General features: G+C 43.3%; 1 protein-coding gene and 1 long non-coding RNA gene across 2 annotated transcripts in view; one reads left to right on the top strand and one right to left on the bottom strand.

Moving 5' to 3' along the window:
- Nucleotides 1-17,810, bottom strand: part of LOC132397386 (uncharacterized) — a 90,098-nt gene extending 72,288 nt beyond the window's left edge. The window contains exon 1 of the long non-coding RNA XR_009513356.1: nt 17,753-17,810. This is a non-coding gene — a long non-coding RNA (uncharacterized LOC132397386). The remainder of the gene's footprint in view (nt 1-17,752) is intronic.
- A 39-nt stretch (nt 17,811-17,849) lies between these two features.
- The window catches only part of cstf3 (cleavage stimulation factor, 3' pre-RNA, subunit 3), a 106,986-nt gene continuing 101,493 nt past the window's right edge, over nt 17,850-23,342 (top strand). The window contains exon 1 of the mRNA XM_059976096.1: nt 17,850-18,076. Coding sequence (XP_059832079.1) covers nt 18,050-18,076 — 27 coding nt within the window. The 5' untranslated portion in view covers nt 17,850-18,049. The remainder of the gene's footprint in view (nt 18,077-23,342) is intronic.

The following is a 23,342-nucleotide window of genomic DNA, read 5'->3' on the forward strand; positions in this document are numbered from 1 at the left end:
AAGGCAGGACCTCCAGGGTTGTGATCTCAGAGTTACCACCCGTGCCACATGCTGGTGAGGCCAGAACTGGGCAGATTATACAGTTTAATACATGGCTAAGGACTTGGTGTAGGAGGGAGGGCATAAGATTTTTGGATAACTAGGCTTTCTTCCAGGGAAGGTGGGATCTGTACAGATGGGTCAGATCGCACCTGAACTGGAGCGGGACCAGTATCCTAGTGGGAAGGGTTGTTAATGCCACACAGTGGGGTTTAAACTAGAGCTGCAGGGGGATGGGAACCAGTGTGCCAGAACAGTTAGTGGAGAGATTGTGGAGACAGATGCTGGTAAACCTCAGACAAAGTCAGGAATCAAAAGGTTGAGCATGGTGTGACTAGTGTCCTGAGGTGCCTATTTTTTCAATACAAGAAGTATCATAGGAAAGTGCTGAAGATGTGGTAGCTGATTTACAAACAGAGGCAATGTTCAGTGAGAAGCTGTTGATAGGGCAAAATTGCAGTCAACAGGTTGAGTTGCAATGTAAAAGGTGTACAAAATCAAAATAGGTGAATACAGGACTGATGGTGTCAGATTTGAACGTGTGCAGTTTACAGAATAAGGTAACTAGCAGCGCAGTTGCAAATTGGCAGGTATGATGTTGTAGGTATCATTGAATCATGGCTAAAAGATGATTATAGCTGGGAGCTTAACATCCAAGGATACATATTGTATTGAAAGGACAGGCAGAAGGACAGGGGGTGACGTTACTCTGTTGATTTTTAAAAAAAGAAAGTGAATCATTAGAAAGAGGTAACATAGGGTCAGAAGGAGTTGAATTATTGTGGATAGAGCTAAGGAACTGCAAGGGTAAAAAGACCCTGATGGGAGTTGTATACAGACCCATAACAGTATGTGGTCTACAAATTACAAAGGGAGATAGAACATGCATGACAAAAGGGCAATGGTACAATAGTCATGGGGGATTTCAATGTGCAGGTAGATTGGGAAAATCAGGTTGATGCTGGATTCCAGGAGGGGGAATTTCTAGAGAGTCACTAGCTCACTAGAGGGATCAGCTATTCTGTATTTGGTGTTGTGCAATGAACCAGAATTGATTAGAAATCATAAGGTAAAAGAATCCTCAAGGGCAAGTGATCACAATATGAGCAAATTCACCCTGAAGTTTGAGAAGGAGAAGCTGAAGTCAGATGTATCAGTATTACAGCAGAGTAAAGAGAATTACAGAGGAGAGAAGGCGGCCACAATGGACTGGAAAAGAACAGGCAGGGATGACAGAAGAGCAGCAATAGCTGGAATTTCTGGAAGCAATTCAGAAGGCACAGGGTATATACATGCCAAAGAGGAAGAAATATTCTAAAGGAATAATGACATAACCATGAAGTCAAAGCCATCATAAAAGCCAAAGAGAGGGCATATAATAGAGCAACAATTTGTGTGAAGTTAGTGTGGTGAACTACATATACCTGTCTGGACACACACCCCCCTCCCCAGCTGACTGCTCCTGTGGCTCCTCCCACAGAACCCGGTATAAAGGCGATTGGAGGCACAGCCCCCTTCCTCAGTCTCCAGGATGTTGTGTGGTGGTCACTTGCTGCTTGTGCTTTCTTCCAGCCAATAAAAGCCTACCTTAACTCACGTCTCAGTTATTGATGGTGCATCAGTTAGAGGATTGGGAAATTTTAAAAAACCAGCAGAAGGCAACTAAAAGTCATTAGGAAGGTAAAGATGGAATACGAAAGTAAACTAGTTAATAACATTAACAAAGATAATAAAAGTTTCTTCAGATATATAAAGTGTAAAAGAGAGGCGATAGAGGATATTGGACTGCTGGAAAACAATGCTGGAGAGGTAGTAATGGGGGACAGAGAAATGGCTGCTGAGCTGAATAAGTATTTTGCATCAGTCTTCACTGGAAGACCCTAGCTATATGGGGGATGCTCCAGGTGACAGAGGTCATGAAGCGTGTGAAATTACCATAACGAGAGTGAAGGTTCTTGGGAAATAGAAAGGTCTGAAGGTAGGTAAGTCACCTGGACCAGATGGTGTAAACCCCAGGGTTCTGAAAGAGGTGGCTGAAGAGATCGTGGAGACATTAGAAATGATCTTTCAAGAATCACTGGATGTTTGAATAATTGCTGAAGACTGAAAAATTGCAAATGTCACTCCACTCTTCAAGAAGGGATAGAGGCAGAAGAAAGGAAACTATAGGCCAGTTTGTCTGACCTCAGTGATTGAGAAGATGACACCAACAACAGTGGCGTCGTCAGCAAGTTTATAGATGGCTTTTAGCCAGAGGGTGGTGAATCTGTGGAATTCATTGCCACAGATATTTGTGGAGTCTGAGTCATTGGGTATATCTAAAGCGGAGATTGATAGTTAGGGTGTCAAAGGTTATGGGGAGAAGGCAGAAGAATGGGGTTGAGAGGGATGATAAATCAGCTATGATGGAGTGGTGGAACAGATCCAGTGGGCTGAATGGCCTAATCCTCCCCCTATGCCTTATGTTTTTAAAACAAGCTGATACTTGTTCTATAAGAGGGATTAAGGGATATAGGGAGGACCTGGGATAGTGGTGTTGAAGCTAAGGTTCGATTATTCATGAACTACTTGAGTGGTGGAGCAGGTTCAAGAGCACAATTGCATTCTCCTGTTCCTGATTTTGAGATGTATTTGTAAATGTTAAAATAGAAGGAAATACTAAATACAACATGTTGTGCAAATATGTCAAATGAAGCTTAAGAATGGGAAACAGTATTCTTAGATTTTAATAGTTTACAGATGCAAACATTACCTGGAAAACAAACATCACCTGAGAAGCATATTCTCCAGCTTACACAAACAAGAGTCCCAAATGAAAACAACCCTCACAATGATGAAAGGGTTCCAACAATCCAACTCCTCAGTTATGCCCTTCTAACAAAGGTTTGAAAATTATATCCTCAGGGCCCATTTCATTATCGTTTTACCCATAGATACTGGGACATATAGAAGAACAAAAAGCATACTTTTTATTTTTTTATTTATTGCGATACAGCATGGAATAGGCCCTTCTGGCCCTTTGAGCTGCACCGCCCAGAAACCCCTGATTTAATCCCAGCCTAAATGTGGGATAATTTACAATGACCAATTAACCTACCAGCCAGTATGCCTTTGGACTGTGGGAAGAAAGCCATGTAGTGGCAGGATTCTCAGCATTTGTTGGGGTCATCTACTGTACCTGATGCCCCTGATGTGGCCTCCTCTACATCGGTGAGACGCCATGCAGATTAGGAGACCAGACAATCCAGCACAAAAGGTAAGGTCTCCCAGTGGCTAAGCATTTCAGTTCAACTTCCTACTCCCATTCTTATATGTTAGCCCATGGCCTCCTCTACTGCCTCTTCACTGACTCTATGGTCAGTGAGAAAGAAGATATATTAGCCTAAGTTCCTCCAGGTGATGACTCTCCCGTTGGGCTCCTACAAGCAAGTGCAATACAGATGGATCAAACCTGTGGTTTTAATGCCCATATGGTCGAACAGACTCGTGATTCTCAACCCAATGTGTGTGACCTTCTTCAGGTTGGGTGAAGATTAACAAAGGTCAAAGCTCCCTGAAGTTGAATAATTTTGAGCTAATATAGTGAGGGTGTTCACAAAAATAGTAAAATACCTGTTAACGTTGGTAAAGGCAGATATATTAGAGCAGGAGTTCCTAAACCTTTTTATGCCATGGACCAATACTGGAGACCCCAGGTTGGGAACCCCTGTATTGGAAACATTTAAGAGACTCTTAGATAGATTCATGGGTGAAAGAAAAATGGAAGGCTTATGTGGAAAGGAATCAGGGAGTAGGTTAAAATGTCAGCATATCATGGGCCTGTACTGTGCTGTACTGTTCTATGCTCAATAAAATGCAATTAGAAAGCCAGTAGTCCTCGAATCAGTAGAATAGCATTAAGTCTTTAAAGGGAGGACTGGTGACATCATAAAATGCTAAAAGGGGGTGGGGGAGGAAATACAACCAATTGTGGATAAAGTTTGGAATATACTGATCAAATCAAATCAAATTCAAGTTTAATTATCATTCAACCATACATGAACAGAGCTGAAAGAAACAGTGTTCCTCTGGGCCCAAAGTGCAAAACTTATACAGCACATTCAAAATAGCAAGCAAAAAAACATAGTCATGCAAAAAACACACATATTATGAGGTGAGAAACATAATATGATAATTAACCCAGTCACGTGCAAGTTGATGGGCAAAATTGTCAAGGGTTGGGGGGGGGGGTGGTTGGTATGAAAGACGTTGCAGCAAGCATTGTTAAAACTGCATCCCAGTTTAACTGCTTGAACAGATAGGAAGGAATCTGGAAATGTACCTCATGCAAACCAATAGTAAAAGAAATAAAAATCATTTTGTTCTAAGTTTATGCAATTGAACAGTCAAGACAGCAATTTGATCATTAGCAGCATTTTCTCCTTTGAATTTGCAAGTTACAGGTTTAAGACGGTCCAGGAAATTAAGAACATCACCAAGTTCATACCTCCAATGCAGTTCTGATTGTTAGAGTGAAGAAAGCTAATGGCATGCTGGCCTTTATAACAAGAGGAATTGAGTATAGGAGTAAAGAGGTCCTTCTGCAGCTGTACAGGGCCCTGGTGAGACCCCACCTGGAGTATTGTGTGCAGTTTTGGTCTCCAAATTTGAGGAAGGACATTCTTGCTATTGAGGGAGTGCAGCGTAGGTTCACAAGGTTAATTCCCAGAATGGCGGGACTGTCATATGTTGAAAGATTGGAGCGACTGGGCTTGTATACACTGGAATTTAGAAGGATGAGAGGGGATCTGATTGAAACATATAAGATATTAAGGTATTGGACACACTGGAGGCAGGAAGCATGTTCCCGCTGATGGGTGAGTCCAGAACTAGAGGCCACAGTTGAAGAATAAGGGGTAGGCCATTTAGAACAGAGATGCGGAAAAACTTTTTCACCCAGAGAGTGGTGGATATGTGGAATGCTCTGCCCCAGAAGGCAGTAGAGGCCAAGTCTCTGGATGCATTCAAGAGAGAGTTAGATAGAGCTCTTATAGATAGCGGGGTCAAGGGATATGGGGAGAGGGCAGGAATGGGGTACTGATTGTGTATGATCAGCCACGATCACAGTGAATGGTGGTGCTGGCTAGAAGGGCCAAATGGCCTGCTCCTGCGCCTATTATCTATTGTCTATTGGTTCCATTATTCAAGTAAAGATTAAGACATTTTCTAAACATTAACTTTATTTGTCACACGTGCATTGAAACATACACTGAAGTGCATCGTTTGCATCAAACCAAATCAGCGTGGGTTCCGCTGAGTAGCCAGCAAGTATCACCACATCTCTGTCACCAACATAGCACGTCCACAACTCACTCACCCTAACCCCTACGTACTTGGACTGTGGGAGGAAACTGGAGTTCCCAGAGAAAACACACGCAGTCACGGGGAGAACGTATAAGCTCCTTACAGACCGCGGTGGAAATGGGATCTTACAGGTGGAATTGTAATGCAGTGCGCTACCTGCTACACTACCGTGCCACCCAGTTAGGATGTAGTAGCAGAAGTTTGAAAAAGATTCTTCAGGGCTACCTTGAACCAACAGGGGAATTCACTCTGTAACCACTATTTATTCCCACAAATAAAATAATAATCAATTGCTTATTCATGATTATATTGCTGTATGGGATCTTGCATGCCTTCATACATACTGCTACATCTCCCGCAGTATGACAATGATAATATTTAAAATATATTTCTTTAGCTGTAATGTGTTTCAGAATTGTGAAATGTGTTTTTCTCACAGTGCCTCAGACATAATGGTAGTATTGCACAGGGTGTCTGCTATAGCAGGGTGTGGTAAACAGAGATTCGCCTCCTTTGGTTGTCCATCAAAATCCAATAACGATGTCCACTCCTTTAACGGTGAGATCTTTGATGACTATACAGTCCTATCCTTGACCCACAAGCTCTATTGCAGGTGGGACATGTATATGTGGTAGTGATGGCAACCATGGCTGCATTTCTCCTGGCTCTCTTCTGGTTGATCTTTCCACCTCCAGGATACCAACCCCAACCCTACACTGCTGTCGCCAAGTGTTACGGTCAGCAGCAACATCCTCCAGGTCCTCGGGTCTGATCTTGCACTTCCTTAAAGCATTCTTCATCTGATCCTTATAGCGCTTCTTCGGCCTTCCAGCTGAGTGTCTACCATGATGTAGCTGGCCGTATAACACTCTGCGGGGTAGCAGTCTAACAGGAGAGGGCCATAACTTGACCACATGTAGGTTGACTCATTGTAGAGCCTAATGGCCGAGGGTAAGAATGACCCTTTAAATGGAGATTATGAAAGAAACTTCAAAGTTCTAAGTAGAATATAGAATAGTACAGCACATGACAGGCCCTTTGGCCCCCACAATGTTGTGCCAACCCTCAAACACTGTCTCCCAGTGTCTATCTATTCCTCCTAATATCTTGTACACCTCTATCATGTCTCCTATCATCCTCCTTCTCTCCAAAGAGTAAAGCCCTAGCTCCCTTAATCTCTGATCATAATCCATACTCTCTAAACCAGGCAGCATCTTGGTAAATCTCCTCTGTACCCTTTCCAATGCTTCCACATCTTTCCGATAGTGAGGCAACCAGAACTGGACACAATACTCCAAGTGTGGCCTAACTGGAGTTTTATAGAGCTGTATCATTACATCGCGACTCTTAAACTCTATCCCTCGACTTACGAAAGCTAACATACCATAGGCTTTCTTAACTACCCTATCTACCTGTGAGGTAACTTTCAGGGATCTGTGGACATGTACCCCAAGATATCTCTGCTCCTCCACACTCCCAAGTATCCTGCCATTTACTTTGTACTCTGCCTCAGGGTTTGTCCTTCCAAAGTGTACCACTTCACACTTCTCTGGGTTGAACTCCATCTGCCACTTCTCAGCCCACTTCTGCATCCTATCAATGTCTCTCTGCAATCTTCGACAATCCTCTACACCATCTACAACACCACCAACCTTTGTGTTGTCTGCAAACTTGCCAACTCACTCTTCTACCCCGACATCCAGGTCGTTAATAAAAATCACAAAAAGTAGAGGTCCCAGAACAGATCCTTGTGGCACACCACTAGCCACAACACTCCAATCTGAATGTACTCCCTCCACCATGACCCTCTGCCTTCTGCAGGTGAGCCAATTCTGAACCACCTGGCCAAACTTCCTTGGATCCCATGCCTTCTGACTTTCTGAATAAGCCTACCATGTGGAACCTTGTCAAATGCCTTACTGAAATCCATGTAGATCACATCCACTGCACTACCCTCATCTATATGCCTGGTCACCTCCTCAAAGAACTCTATCAGGCTTGTTAGACACAATCTGCCCTTCACAAAGCCATGCTGACTGTCCCTGATCAGACCATGATTCTCTAAATGCCCATAGATCCTATCTCTAAGAATCTTTTCCAACAGCTTTCCCACCACAGATGTAAGGCTCACTGGTCTATAATTACCCGGACTATCCTTACTACCTTTTTTGAACAAGGGGACAACATTCGCCTCCCTCCAATCCTCCGGTACCATTCCTGTGGACAACGAGGACATAAAGATCCTAGCCAGAGGCTCAGCAATCTCTTCCTCGCCTTGTGGAGCAGGCTGGGGAATATTCCGTTAGACCCTGGGGACTTATCCGCCCTAATGTATTTTAACAACTCCAACACCTCCTCTCCCTTAATATTAATATGCTCCAGAACATCAACCTCACTCATGTTGTGCTCACCGTCATCAAGTTCCCTCTCATTGGTGAATACCAAAGAGAGGTATTCATTGAGGACCTTGCTCAATTCCACAGCCTCCAGGCACATCTTCCCACCTTTATCTCTAATCGGTCCTACCTTCACTCCTGTCATCCTTCTGTTCTTCACATAATTGAAGAATGCCTTGGGGTTTTCCTTTACCCTACTTGCCAAGGCCATCTCATGCCCCCTTCTTGGTCTTCTCAGCCCCTTTTTAAGCTCCTTTCTTGCTACCCTATATTCTTCAATAGACCCATCTGATCCTTGCTTCCTAAACCTCATGTATGCTGCCTTCTTCCACCTGACTAGATTTTCCACCTCACTTGTCACCCATGGTTCCTTCACCCTACCATTTTTTATCTTCCTCACCAGGACAAATTTATCCCTAACATCCTGCAAGAGATCCTTAAACATCGACCACATGTCCATAGTACATTTCCCTGCAAAAACATCATCCCAATTCACACCCGCAAGTTCTAGCCTTATAGCCTCATAATTTGCCCTTCCCCAATTAAAAATTTTCCTGTCCTCTCTGATTCTATTATTTTCCATAATAATGCTAAAGGTCAGGAAGCGGTGGTCACTGTCCCCCAGATGCTCACCCATTGACAGATCTGTGACCTGACCCGGTTCGTTACTTAATCCTAGATCTAGTACGGCATTCCCCCTAGTCGGCCTGTCAACATACTGTGACAGGAATCCGTCCTGGACACACTTAACAAACTCTGTCTCATCTAAACCCTTGGAACTAATCAGGTGCCAATCAATATTAGGGAAGTTAAAGTCACCCATGATAACAACCCTGTTATTTTTGCACCTTTCCAAAATCTGCCTCCCAATCTGCTCCTCGGTATCTCTGCTGCTACCAAGGGGCCTATAGAATACCCCCAGTAGAGTAACTGCTCCCTTCCTGCTCCTGACTTCCACCCATACTGACTCAAAAGAGGATCCTGCTACATTACCCACCTTTTCTGTAACTGTAATAGTATCCCTGACCAGTAATGCCACCCCTCCTCCCCTCCCCCCCATCCCCTTTAAAGCACTGATATCCAGGAATATTGAGAATCTATTCCTGCCCTGATGCCAGCCAAGTCTCTGTAATGGCCACTACATCATAATTCCATGTATGTATCCAAGCGCCTACAGCACTGCTTTGAATCAGTGGACTGGACTGTATTCAGGGATTCAGCTTTGAATCTGGATGAGTATGCTGCAGTTGTTACCAACTTCATTAAAACCTGTGTGGATGAGTGTGTGCCTACGAAGACTTACTGTACATTCCCAAACCAAAAGCCGTGGATGAACCAGGAGGTACGTCGTCTGCTGAAGCCTAGATCTGTGACATTTAAATCTAGCAACCTAGGCCTGTACCAGAAAACCAGTTATGATTTGCAGAGGGCTATTTCAAGGGCGAAGGGACAATTTTGAATGAGGTTGGAGGCGATATCAGATGCACGGCAACTGTGGCAGGGACTGCAAGACATGACTTCCTACAAAGTGAAACCCAATAGTATGAATGGCAGCGATGTTTCACTATCATATTAACTCTATGCCTTCCATGCACGCTTTGAAAAGGAGAACACAACTACAGCTGTGAAGATCCCTGCTGCACCTGATGACCCTGTGATCTCTGGCTCAGAGACCGATGTTGGACTGTCTTTAAAGAGAGTGAACCCTCACAAGGCAGAAGGTCCCGGTGGAGTACCTGTTAAGGCTCTGAAAACCTGTGCCAATCAACTTGCAGGAGTATTCAAGGACATTTTCAACCTCTCACTGCTATGGGCAGAAGTTCCCATTTGCTTCAAAAAGGTAACAATTATACCAGTGCCATAGAAGAATAATGTGGGCTGCCTTAATGACTATCACCCAGTGGCACTCACATCAACAGTGATGAAATGCTTTGAGAGGTTGGTCATGATTAGACTGAACTCCTGCCTCAGCAAGGACCTGGACCCATTGCAATTTGCCTATCGTCACAATAGGTCAACATTAGATGCAATCTCAATGGCTCTATACACAGCTTTAGACCACCCTGGATAACACAAACAGAATGTCAGGATGTTGCTCATCGACTATAGCTTAGTATTTAATACCATCATTCCCACAATCCTGATTGAGAAGTTGCAGAACCTGGGCCTCTGTACATCCCTCTGTAATTGGATCCTTGACTTCCTAACCAGAAGGTCACTGTCTGTGCGAATTGGTGACAACATATCATCTTCACTGAAGACCAACACTGGTGCACCTCAGGGGTGTGTGCTTAGACCACTGCTCTATTCTCTGTATACACGTGACTGTGTGGCTAAGCATAACTCAAATACCATCTACAAATTTGCTGACGATACAACCATTATTGGTAGAATCTCAGGTGGTGATGAGAGGGCGTACAGGAGTGAGATACACCAGCTAGTGGAATGGTGCCGCAGCAGCAACCTGGCACTCAACATCAGTAAGATGAAAGAGCTGATTGTGGACTTCAAGAAATGTAAGACAAAGGAGCACATACCAATCCTCATAGAGGGATCCAAAGTGTAGAGAGTGAGCAGCTTCAAGTTCCTGGGTGTCAAGATCTCTGAGGATCTAACCTGGTCCCAACACTTTGATGCAGTTACAAAGAAGGTAAGACAGCAGCTATACTTCACTTGGAGTTTGAAGTGATTTGGTATGTCAACATATACACTCAAAAACTTCTATAGATTTACTGTGGAGAGCATTCTGACAGGCTGCATCACTGTCTGGTATGGAGGGGCCACTGCACAGGACTGAAAGAAGCTGCAGAAGGTTATAAATCCACTCAGCTCCATCTTGAGCATTAGCCTACGAAGTACCCAGGACAGCTTTAGGGAGCTTTGTCTCAGAAAGGCAACGTCCATTATTAAAGACCTCTTTTCTCACTGTTACCATCAGGTAGGAGATACAGAAGCATGAAGGCACACACTCAGTGATTCAGGAACAGCTTCTTCCCCTCTACAATCCGATTCCTAAATGGACTTTGAAGCTTTGGACACTACCTCACTTTTTTTAATATACAGTATTTCTGTTTTTGCACATTTTTAATAATCTATTCAATATATGTAATTGATTTACTTGTTTATTTATTATTACGTTTCTTTTTCTCTCTCTCTCTCTCTCTCTCTCTCTCTCTCTGCTAGATTATGTATTGCATTAAACTGCTGCCGCTCAGTTAACAAATTTCACGCCACATGCCGGTGATAATAAACCTGATTCTGATTCTGATTGTTGGCTGTATCAGCATCAAGTATGAGGGGGGGGGGGCACTGCATAAGATCAAAATAAGCTGCAGAAAGTTGTAAACTTAATCAGCTCCATCATGGGCACCAGCGTCCCCAGCATCCAGGATATCTTCAAAAGGTGATGCCTCAAAATGCCAGCGTCCATCACGAAGGACCCCCATCACCCAGGACATGCCCTCTTCCCATTGCTACCATCAAGGAGGAGGTACAGGAGACTGAAGGCACACATCCAATCATTCAGGAACAGTTTCTTCTCCTTTGTCATCGGATTTCTGAATGTATAATGCTGCTGAAATACAATCTGGGATTGCACTGGGACATGGGACTCTGCAAAGAGCCATCAGGACCGTCACAGAGTCTGCTGAGTGAACCTCCAGATGGCTATGGATAATTTATACAGTAATTTACAGTTTGTATTGCAACATACTGCTGCCGCATAACAACAAATTTCTCGACATTTGCCAGTGATATTAAATCTGATTCTGATTCTTCAGTACATGGCTGTAAAGGTGGGCAAAATGATCGTTAGTCTCGATTCAATGCAGTATAAAGCAGTCATGAACATATGTCTTTTGGGAGTAGGTTAGATGTTAGGTGAAGAATTTCAGAATTCTATACTTTGATAATAAATAAACCTTAAAAATGTTCATCTATATGTTCATAACTTACATAAAACACAAAATAAAAGCTTTTGGCTCTTGAAATACCAAAATCAATTTTATTTAATGTTTAACAATCTGACCCTTGTATAAAGTAAAAATGTTTCAATGTACAATAAAAATTCTTACTGTGAAATATTTTCCAATCATGAAATTTGAGTTCTCACTGATGTGGCAGACCTGATGGTGTTGGTTATACAAATATCTGCAATGTCAGAGTGCTTAAAATATCTGCAGTTGTCACACAGAACTAATCTCAGTGGCCATTTTATCTGACACTTGAACGTCCTGTACTTAATAACTGGGCACTGAGTGTATGATCATGGTCTCTGCTGCTGTAGCCCATCCACTTCCATTTCGACGTCATGCATTCAGAGAATTAAGAATGATTCAAGGAATGAAAGGGTTACCGTATGAGGAACGTCTGGCAGCTCTTGTGCTGTATTCCCTGGAGTTCAGGAGAATGAGGGGGGATCTTATAGAAACATTCCAAATGTTAAAAGGCCTGAATAGATTACAGATGGCAAAGTTATTTCCCATGGTAGGGGAGTCTAGGACAGGGAGGGCATGACTTCAGGATTGAAGAATATCCTTTTAGAACTGAGCTGCAGAGAAATTATTTTAGTTAGAGGGTGGTAAATCTGTAGAATTTGTTGCCACAAATGGCTGTGGAGGCCAAGTCATTGGGTGTATTTAAGGTAGAGATAGATAGGTTCTTGATTACCCAGGGCATCAAAGGGTATGGGGAGAAGGCAGGGGAGTGGGGATGACTGGAAGAATTGGATCAGCCCATGATTGAATGGTGGAGCAGACTCAATGGGCCGAACGTCCTACTTCTGCTCCTATATGTTATGGTCTTATGTTCTTTTGCACACCACGGTTGTAACATGTTGTTATTTGAGTTACTATCAGTGTGAACCATTCTGGTGATTCAGATTAAAGTGACCAAGCCCGAAAGCGGAAAATAAACTGGTGTTCAGCCCCACTACTCTGTGCCAGCCAAGATCTCCCACCCGAGCCTGTCCTATCTGCCTGCATCCGACCTGTCTCCCTCTCTTCTCACTTCTACCGTCAGGCGGGAGGTGCAAGAGTCTTCGGACCCAAGCCGCCAGGTTTGGGAGCAGCTGGTGCCCTGCCGATATTGGGCTCCTGGACCAGCGTGGATAGCTTCATTTGCCTCAACACTGGACTGACTCCACAGACCGTGGGCACACTTTTGGGGACGCTACAGTTTGGATTCTCAATGTTATTTCTTTTCTTTCATTATTTGCATGATTTGTCCTCTTATATACATTGGACATTTGTTGGTCTTTGTTATGTGTGGTTTTTCATGAATTCTATTGTATTTCTGTGGGTGCCTGCAAGAAAATAAATCTCAAGGTTATATGATATACATACTTTGATAATAAATATACTTTGAACTTTGTGGAAGTAAGATAGTTACCCTAAAGAAGGGTCAGTATCCAATTCCTGATGAAGGGTCTAGGTTCCACGTGCTAGTCAGAGTAGAAATAGGAGGATATTTCAGATGAATACGTGGCTTGAAAAATGGTGCAAGGGGGAGGGATTCAAATTTCTGGGGCATAGGAACCAGTTCTGGAGGAGGTGGGACCGGTATAAACAGGACGGTCTGCACCTGGGCTGGACTGGAACCAATGTCCTAGGGGGAGCGTTTGCTACTGCTGTTCAGGAGGCTTTAAACTAATGTGGCAGGGGGATGGAAACAAGTGCAGAGAGACAGAAGGGTGTAAAATGAGGGTAGAAGCAAAAAGTAGTAGGGTGAAAAGTAAAAGTGGCAGGCAGGCAAATCCAGGGCAAAAAGCAAAAAGAGCCACTTTTCAGCATAATTGTATAAGGGCTAAGAGTGTTGTAAAAACAAGCCTGAAGGCTTTGTGTGTCAATGCGAGGAGCATTCATAAGAAGGTGGATGAATTGAATGTGCAGATAGTTATTAATGAATATGATATAGTTGGGATCACAGAGACATGGCTCCAGGGTGCCCAAGGATGGGAGCTCAACATCCAGGGATATTCAATATTCAGGAGGGATAGACAGGAAAGAAAAGGAGGCAGGGTAGCATTGCTGGTTAGAGAGGAGATTAATGCAATACAAAGGAAGGACATTAGCCTGGAGGATGTGGAATCGATATGGGTAGAGCTGCATAACACGAAGGGGCAGAAAACGCTGGTGGGAGTTGTGTACAGGCCACCTAACAGTAGTAGTGAGGTTGGGGATGGCATTAAACAGGAAATTAGAAATGCATGCAATAAAGGAACAGTAGTTATAATGGGTGACTTCAATCTACATATAGATTGGGTGAACCAAATTGGTAAGGGTGCTGAGGAAGAGGATTTCTTGGAATGTATGCGGGATGGTTTTCTGAACCAACATGTCGAGAAACCAACTAGAGAGAAGACCATTCTAGATTGGGTATTGAGCAATGAAGAAGGGTTAGTTAGCAATCCTGTCGTGCGAGGCCCCTTGGGTAAGAGTGACCATAGTGGAATTCTTCATTAAGATGGAGAGTGACATAGTTAATTCAGAAACAAAGGTTCTGAACTTAAAGAAGGGTAACTTTGAAGGTATGAGACGTGAATTAGCTAAAATAGACTGGCAAATGATACTTCAAGGGTTGACGGTGGATATGCATTGGCAAGCATTTAAAGATCGCATGGATGAACTACAACAATTGTTCATCCCAGTTTGGCAAAAGAATAAACCAGGGAAGGTAGTGCACCCGTGGCTGACAAGGGAAATTAGGGATAGTATCAAGTCCAAAGAAGATACAGATGTTATGAATGTGATGCAACTCTGAGGGGCCAAAGGGTACAAAGTCGCCCCCTCCTTTTTGAGAATCGCAAGATCGCTATTAATTCGGGTCTGGGACCCAGGAAATTAGAGAGAGACACACAGAATAGACAGGGTTTGGAATGTGTCCTGGCCTCAGCGAAACAGAACCACTGATAACGGCTATTGTCTCTTGGAGACGGAATTGTGTATTAAGTACTGTACTATTCATTGAAACCCCTCAGGGGACAACCAGAGTGGGCTGGTTGAGGGATTGCATCATCCCAACCTGATTGACATCTGAGACCCCGTGAGTAAGGATAAAAGAGGGTCTGGGGAACAATCCCTTTAGATGCACCAGGAGAAACGCTAGAAATCCCGTGACAGCATTTAATAGCGACAGCTGGTGGGGGCTCGTGTGCGTCCTCCCTTGCCTGGGTTGGCAGGCTCACCACAGAAGAACGGTTTAGCTAAAGGAGAGGCCACAAGTGAAAGGCCACGACAACGAGACTCCTGACGGATCGAAATCATAAAAGGAAAATCGGCAAGTTTTTCTCCCAAATCTCTCTCTCTCTCCAACCATTGCAACAAAGCGGTCCCCAAAGCCTGCAGCCTGCATGAACTGAGTGAACTTTATATTTCCATCGGACAATACATTATCCCCTAGACAACAATAGAGCTTATTTTTTATTATTATTATACCTGCACTTTTAGATTTAGCATTGACAACATATATTATCTGTATATTTGCATTGATATTATTTTTGTGTATTTTTACTAATAAATACTGTTAAAAATAGTATTATCAGACTTCAACGGACGTTTCCATCTTTGCTGGTAAGTGACCCAGTTACGGGGTTCGTAACACATATAAATTAGCAAAAAAAAGCGGCACACCTGAGGACTGGGAGAAATTCAGAGACCAGCAGAGGAGGACAAAGGGCTTAATTAGGAAAGGGAAAAAAGATTATGAGAGAAAGCTGGCAGGGAACATAGAAACTGACTGTAAAAGCTTTTATAGATACGTGAAAAGAAAAAGATTGGTCAAGACAAATGTAGGTCCTTTATAGTCAGAAACAGGTGAATTGATCATAGGGAACAAAGACATGGCAAACCAATTGAATAACTACTTTGGTTCTGTCTTCACTAAGGAGGACATAAATAATCTTCCGGAAATAGTAAGGGACCGAGGGTCCAGTGAGATGGAGGAACTGAGGGAAATACATGTTAGTAGGGAAGTGGTGTTAGGTAAATTGAAGGGATTAAAGGCAGATAAATCCCCAGGGCCAGATGGTCTGCATCCCAGAGTGCTTAAGGAAGTAGCCCAAGAAATAGTGGCTGCATTAGTGATAATTTCTCAAAACTCCTTAGATTCTGGATTAGTTCCTGAGAATTGGAGGGTGGCTAATGTAACCCCACTTTTTAAAAAAGGAGGGAGAGAGAAACCGGGGAATTATAGACCAGTTAATCTGACATCGGTAGTGGGGGAAATGTTAGAGTCGGTTATCGAAGATGTGATAACAGCACATTTGGAAAGAGGTGAAATCATCGGACAAAGTCAGCATGGATTTGTGAAAGAAAATCATGTCTGACAAATCTTATAGAATTTTTTTGAAGATGTAACTAGTAGAGTGGATAGGGGAGAGCCAGTGGATGTGGTATATTTAGATTTTCAAAAGGCTTTTGACAAGGTCCCACACAGGAAATTAGTGTGCAAACTTAAAGCACATGGTATTGGGGGTATGGTATTGATGTGGATAGAGAATTGGTTGGCAGATAGGAAGCAAAGAGTGGGAGTAAACGGGACCTTTTCAGAATGGCAGGGAGTGACTAGTGGGGTACCACAAGGCTCAGTGCTGGGACCCCAGTTGTTTATAATATATATAAATGATTTAGACAAGGGAATTAAATGCAGCATCTCCAAGTTTGCGGAAGACACAAAGCTGGGCGGCGGTGTTAGCTGTGAGAAGGATGCTAAGAGGATGCAGGGTGGCTTGGCTTGGATAGGTTAGGTGAGTGGGTAAATTCATGGCAGATGCAATTTAATGTGGATAAATGTGAGGTTATCCACTTTGGTTGCAAGAACAGGATAACAGATTATTATCTGATCGGTGGCCGATTAGGAAAAGGGGAGATGCAACGAGACCTGGGTGTCATTGTACACCAGTCATTGAAGGTGGGCATGCAGGTACAGCAGGTGGTGAAAAAGGCAAATGGTATGTTGGCACTCATAGCAAAAGGATTTGAGTATAGGAGCAGGGAGGTTCTACTGCAGTTGTACAAGGCCTTGATGAGACCGCACCTAGAATATTGTGTGCAGTTTTGGTCCCCTAATCTGAGGAAGGACATTCTTGACATAGAGGGAGTACAGAGAAGGTTCACCAGATTACGTATATGACTCTGGAAGAACTCGGCAGGTCAGGCAGCATCCGTGAGAAAAGAGTAGCCAATGTTTCGGGCCGAGACCCTTCATCAGGAAGATTGATTCCTGGGATGGCAGGACTTTCATATGAAGAAAGACTGGATCGACTAGGCTTATACTCACTGGAATTTAGAAGATTGAGGGGGGATCTTATTGAAACGTATAAAATTCTAAAGGGATTGGACAGGCTAGATGCAGGAAGATTGTTTCCAATGTTGGGGAAGTCCAGAACGAGGGGTCACAGTTTAAGGATAAAGGGGAAGCCTTCTGGAACCGAGATGAGGAAGAACTTCTTCACACAGAGAGTGGTGAATCTGTGGAATTCTCTGCCACAGGAAACAGTTGAGGCCGGTTCATTGGCTATATTTAAGAGGGAGTTAGATATGGCCCTTGTGGCTAAAGGGATCAGCGGGTATGGAGAGAAAGCAGGTACAGGGTTCTGAGTTGGATGATCAGCCACGATCATACTGAAAGGCGGTGCAGGCTCGAAGGGCCGAATGGCCTACTCCTGCACCTATTTTCTTTGTTTCTATGTCCGAAATGTCGACTATTTATTTTCTGTATATATGCTTCCTGACTTACTGAGTTCCTCTAGACTTGTTGCTCTGGATTTCCAGCATCTGCAAGATCTGTCTCAGTGACTCTAAACTCAGTTGTCACGAAGTGGATGTATAATTATCTTTGTATAATGTAGGGTTTTGCACCTGTGATACAGGTACTCTACTGTAACTTTTTTTAAGTACGATTATTTATTTTCAAAAATGACCTTTATTCATAATAATTATTTTTATACAAAATACACACCAGGTTACCACACTCACCGATGACGATGAAGTCCCATCCGCTCCTCAGACAGGGCAGCCATACATCCGGGTCCTGGGTGGGCGGGCCGAATTCGCGCACGTGCGCACGCCGGCCCCGCCGCTTCCGGTGGACGACAGCTCGCCCGCCGCCATTTCACAAGCAGCGCGGTGCGGAGGAGGCGGCGGCGGCGTGGGGGACAAGCAGGAGTGCGGAGCTGGGAGAGGGTGTTTCCAGTCGGTAGCATTATACATCTGTTCATTCATTTGTATGGTGTGTGTGTTTTTAAAAGATAGATCTAAAAAAAATCAAGAGCGATGTCGGGTGAAGCGAACGCGGATCAGGTAGGTCCGATTCAGTTGGTGTTGTGTAAGGGAGGGGAAGTGGGTTGGCGGAAAAAGTTTGGGTCATTGTGACCATAGAAGCTGTGTATACACTCGGAAAATTAAGTAGTGGGTGTTTTTCATTGTATCTCTGATGGTTTTGTTCCCCCCTGTTCATCGGCTGGCGGTGGCAAAATGGCGGGCGAGGCCTGTCCCAACGTATTTCTGTTCAAAAGGTGAACTTGGTTGCTATCACCATCGTCTTTCTCTCTCGCTTCCATTCATCCTCTCCTCTTTTTTTTAATCCAAGCGCAAAGAAAAGTCACTGGAATATAATTGAAGTGGAACTTGGTCTAAGCCGCTTCCCAGCACCCTTCGGTGTGAAAGAAATCGTACCTACAACCGCGAAAGTCGACGTCTTTCCTCGTGATTCTGCGATTTAGTTGCTACCTACCTCTTTTTAGCTTCTATTTTAATGTTCAAAGACACGCTTGATTGGACTCTTCGTCTTTTGTTGCTAAGGAGATTTTTTTATTTGTGACCCAGTTGGCACGTCGCAGGAACAAGCCCGTCACCCACGATGTCGGTGCCTGATCCAAATTCCATTGCCAACATGTGTCTGTGTAACAGAATGTCAGTGTGTTATTTACTTGCACCACTATCCCTAGCAGGCACCTAGTATACTTGAGGGGAGGGGAATACAGAAGCTTATCCTGCATATCTCCTTCAAATCTCCCCCCTCTCATCTTAAATCTGTGCCATTTAATTGCTTGCTGAGATGCAATGTGGAACAGGTACTTAGTTGCGCTGACCAACAATTCCCAATTTAACCTCATCACGGTACAATTTACAATGACCAATTAGCCTACCAGTCAGTTTGTTTTTGGACTGTGGGAGGAAACTGGAGCACCTGAAGGAAACCCATCCTGTCATAGGGAGAATCCTTACAGGCTTACAGACCTGGGTTTGAACCTGAGGCGCTGCTATTCATAGTGGTGGTGTTTGAGAGCTAAATAGTAGTCCAGGATGAGGGGAAACTTGTATTCTTTGATCGCTGCCCTTGGTCACTTTCCCAATATTTTTTGTTTCAGAATCTTACCTGATTGTGGGAATATTTGAGATTTGCTCTTGCTAAGTCCCTTGTATTAAGCACTCACTTCTCCTCAAACTAATCCCGGGATCACCTAGAGAGTGAGAACTCCATATAGACAGCAGCAGGAGTGAAAGCTGAACCCGTGTTGCTGATGCTGTAAAGTGTTGAATGAACAACTGTTGCCCCACTGGGGGAAATGATCTGACCGACGAACGGTCTCGGCCCGAAACGTCAACTGTACTTCTCCCTATAGATGCTGCCTGGCCTGCTGCATTCCACCAGCATTTTGTGTGTTGCTTGACTATATCGTTATTTTGTCCACATTGAACATCAGTTGAGGGCTGTTAGGTGAAATCTTCGAGGTTGTAATCACAAGATTGTCTATTGCCATTGGAGATAGTTTAAGAAATGGGTTCATTTGTTTAAATACCCAAATGTCTTCAACAGTGGTCAGTTTTATTTGTTGAATTCTGAGCCCCACCCCTCGAACTGAAATCTGAGGTCTAGATAATTCTGTATTTAAACCGAAAGTTGTTCATACCAGCCATTGTAGACACTAGGGTTGATGAAGATCAGGACAAATAGTGAGACAGGCTTGAGAGGCCAAGTGACCCATTGGCATTGGTTTATTATTGTCACATGTACCAAGATTCAGCAAAAGCTTCTGTTGCATCTATAATACCAACCCAGTCTTAAAGTGTACTATCTACTGAGGAAGTGCAGTGCAGGTAAACAAAATGTAAGATCATAATGAACTAGATTGTGAAGTTAGGAGTCTTTCTATTCAGAATCAGCTTTATTATCACTGGCATGTGTCATGAAATTTATTAGCAGCAGTAGTGCAATGCAGTACATAATATAGAAGGAAAAAAGTAAATCAATTACAGTATATGTACATTGGATAAATTAAAAATCATACAAAAACAGAAATAATACAGTTTTAAAAAGTGAACTAGTGTGCAATGGTTCAATGTCCATTTAGGAATCAGATGGCAGAGGGGAAAAAGCTGTGTGCCTTCAGGCTTCTGTACCTCCTACCTGATGGTAACAGTGAGAAAAGGGCATGCCCTGGGTGCTGGAGGTTCTTGATAATGGACGCTGCCTTTCTGAGGCACTGCTCCTTGAAGATGTCTTGGGTATTTTGTAGGCTAGTACCCAAGATGGAACTGACTAAATTTACAACCCTCTGCAGCTTCTTTCGGTCCTGGGCAGTAGTGCGCTTCTTCCCCCCCCCCCATACCAGACAGTGATACAACCTGTCAGAATGCTCTCCACAGTACATCTATAGAAGTTTTTGTGCATATGTTGACATACCAAATCATTTCAAACTCCTAGTGAAGTATAGCCGCTGTCTTACCTTCTTTGTAACTGCTTCAATGTTTTGGGAGCAGGTTAGATCCTCAGAGATCTTGACACCCAGGAACTTGAAACTGCTCACTCTCCATTTCTGATCCCTCTGAGGATTGGTATGTGTTCCTTCGTCTCCACAATCAACTTATTTGTCTTAATGACGTTGAGAGCCGGGTCATTGCTGTGACACCACTACACTAGTTGGCATATCTCGCTCCTGTACATCCCCTCATCACCATCTGAGATTGTACCAACAATGTTTGTATTATCAGCAAATTTTATAAATGGTATTTGAGCTATGCCTAGCCACACAGTCATGGGTATGGAGAGAGTAGAGCAGTGAGCTAAGCACACGCTCCTGAGGTGCACTGGTGTTGATTGTCAGTGAGGAGGAGATGTTATCACCAATCTGCACATACTAAAAGCATTTATGTGTGTGTATAAAAAAAAAAGTATGTTAAAAACACTTAGCAGGGTAGAAACTGTCCTTGAGTTTGGTGGTAGGTACTTTCAGGTTTTGTATCTTCCTAATGGAAGGGGGGAGAAGAGAGAATGAGTGGGGTCTTTAATTATGTTGGTTGCTTTATTGAGCCATTGAGAAGGGTAGATAAGTACATAGAGAGGAAAGCTGGTTTCTATGATCTGGTCTGTGTCTACAACTCTGCGATTCCTTACAGTTGTGTGCTCAGTTGCTCTTGTTCCAAGCTGATATGTATCCAGATGAGATGCTTTCTGTCATTAAGAATTAATGAGTACATGCTAAATTTATTTAGTCTTTTAAGAATGAGCATTAGTGAGCTTTCTTGGCCATGTTGTCTATGTGATTGCACCAGTATAGGCTATAGTGATGCTCACTCCTCAAACTTGAAACTCAACTCCCGCACCATCTGTACCAGTGATGTATACAGGAGTATGTGTACCATCACTTGTCTGAAGTTGATGTCCTGTTCTTTTGTTTTGCTGATAGTGGGAGAAAGGTTGTTGTCAAGATGCCATATCATTAAGCTTTCAATATGCTTGTATTTCAGCTTATTATTTTAAGATACGGACCACTATGGTGGTGACATCTGCAAACTTGTAGATGGAGTTAGAGTAGAATCTGGCCACATGGTCACGAGAGTACAGGAAGCAGAGTAGCAGGCTGCTGATTGAACCTTGTGGAGCACCAGTGCTGAGAATAATCGTTGCTGCCTATTCCTTACTGATTGCAATCTATCGGTGAGCAAGTAAAGAATCCATTTGCAGAGGGGAATGTTGGCTTGGGGCCCCGGATTTGCATTTACACCAGTGGTCAATCAACCCAGCCTAAGACAACATTGCATGATTTCATCAGGGCAGTGACAAGGGTACAGTTTATCTTCAGGCTACTTTATTAAAATGAAGTTGTTTTTTTTTATTGTGCAGTGTTAATTTCATGCATGTACAGCAATACTTAAAACAATGTTCAGGCATAGGCAAGTAACATTCATGTTATGCCAGATGTTGATTATCTCCCAACAAAGGAATCTGGTTTTTCTACCCTTGAAATTCAAGATCTTTTATCATTGAATCTCTCACCATCAATATAGAGGTTAGCCCTGACTCAACATGCACACAGTGGCTACAACATCAGCTGAGAGGCAGGATATCCCATGTCCATAAGGTATAGGAGCAAAATTAGGCCATTTCACCCCTCTGCATAAACATCACCAAGGATCTCACATGGTCTGTACATACTGGCTGTGTGGTGAAAAGGGCATAACAGAACCTCTTTCACTTCAGATGGTTGGAAAAAGTTTGGTGTGGCCCCCCTCCCCCAAATTTTAAGAACTTACTGTAGAGGCATGATTGAGAGCATCCTGACTGGCTCATCACTGCCTGGTATGGGAATTGCACTTCACACAATCACAGGACTACAATGAGTGGTGTGGACAGCCCAGCACGTTTGTAGATGTGAACTTTCCACTATTCAGGATATTTACAAAGACAGGTGTGTAAAAGGAGCCTGAAGGATCATCAGAGATTTGAGTCACCCCAACCACAAACTGTTCCAGCTGCTACCGTCCAGGAAATGGTACTGTAGCATAATAGCTAGGACAAACGGACTCCGGGACAGCTTCTTCCACCAGGCCATCAGACTGTTTAATTCATGCTGATGCAAATATATTTCTGTTATATTGACTACCCTGTTGTACATTATTTATTATAAATTACTATAATCGCACATTTAGACAGAGACATAATATAAAGATTTTTACTCGTGTATATGAAGGATGTAAGTAATAAAGTCAAATTCAATTCAGTCTGCTCTGCCATTTCATCATGGCTGATCTAATTTCCTCTCAGCCCCTATCTCCTGCCTTCTCCCTGTATCCCTTCATGCTCTGACCAATCAAGAATCTATCAACCTCTGCCTTAAGTATACGGAAATACATCCTCCATATCTGCCTGTGGTAAATAATTCCAGATTCACCACTTTCTGGCTAAAGAAATTCCTCCTCATCTCTGTTATAAAAGGATGCCCCTCTATTCTGAGGCTGTGCACTCTGGTCTTAGACTCCCCCACCATAGGAAACATCTTCTCCACATCAAGGTCATTCACCATTTGTTAGGTTTCAATGAGGTCAACCCTCATTTTTCTGAATACAGACCCAGAGGAGTCAAATGCTTTTCATGTAACAAGCCATTCAATCCTAGAATCTTTTTTGTGAACATCCTTTGAACCTGCTCCAGTTTCAGCACATTCTTTCTTAGGTAAGGGGCCCAAGACTACTCGTAATACTCCCAAGTGAGGCCTCACCAGTGCTTTAAAGTTTCAACATTACATCCTTGCTTTTATATTCTAATGCTCTTGAAATGAATGCT

This window comes from Hypanus sabinus, chromosome 7 (genome assembly GCF_030144855.1).
Source record: "Hypanus sabinus isolate sHypSab1 chromosome 7, sHypSab1.hap1, whole genome shotgun sequence".
NCBI lineage: Eukaryota > Metazoa > Chordata > Chondrichthyes > Myliobatiformes > Dasyatidae > Hypanus > Hypanus sabinus.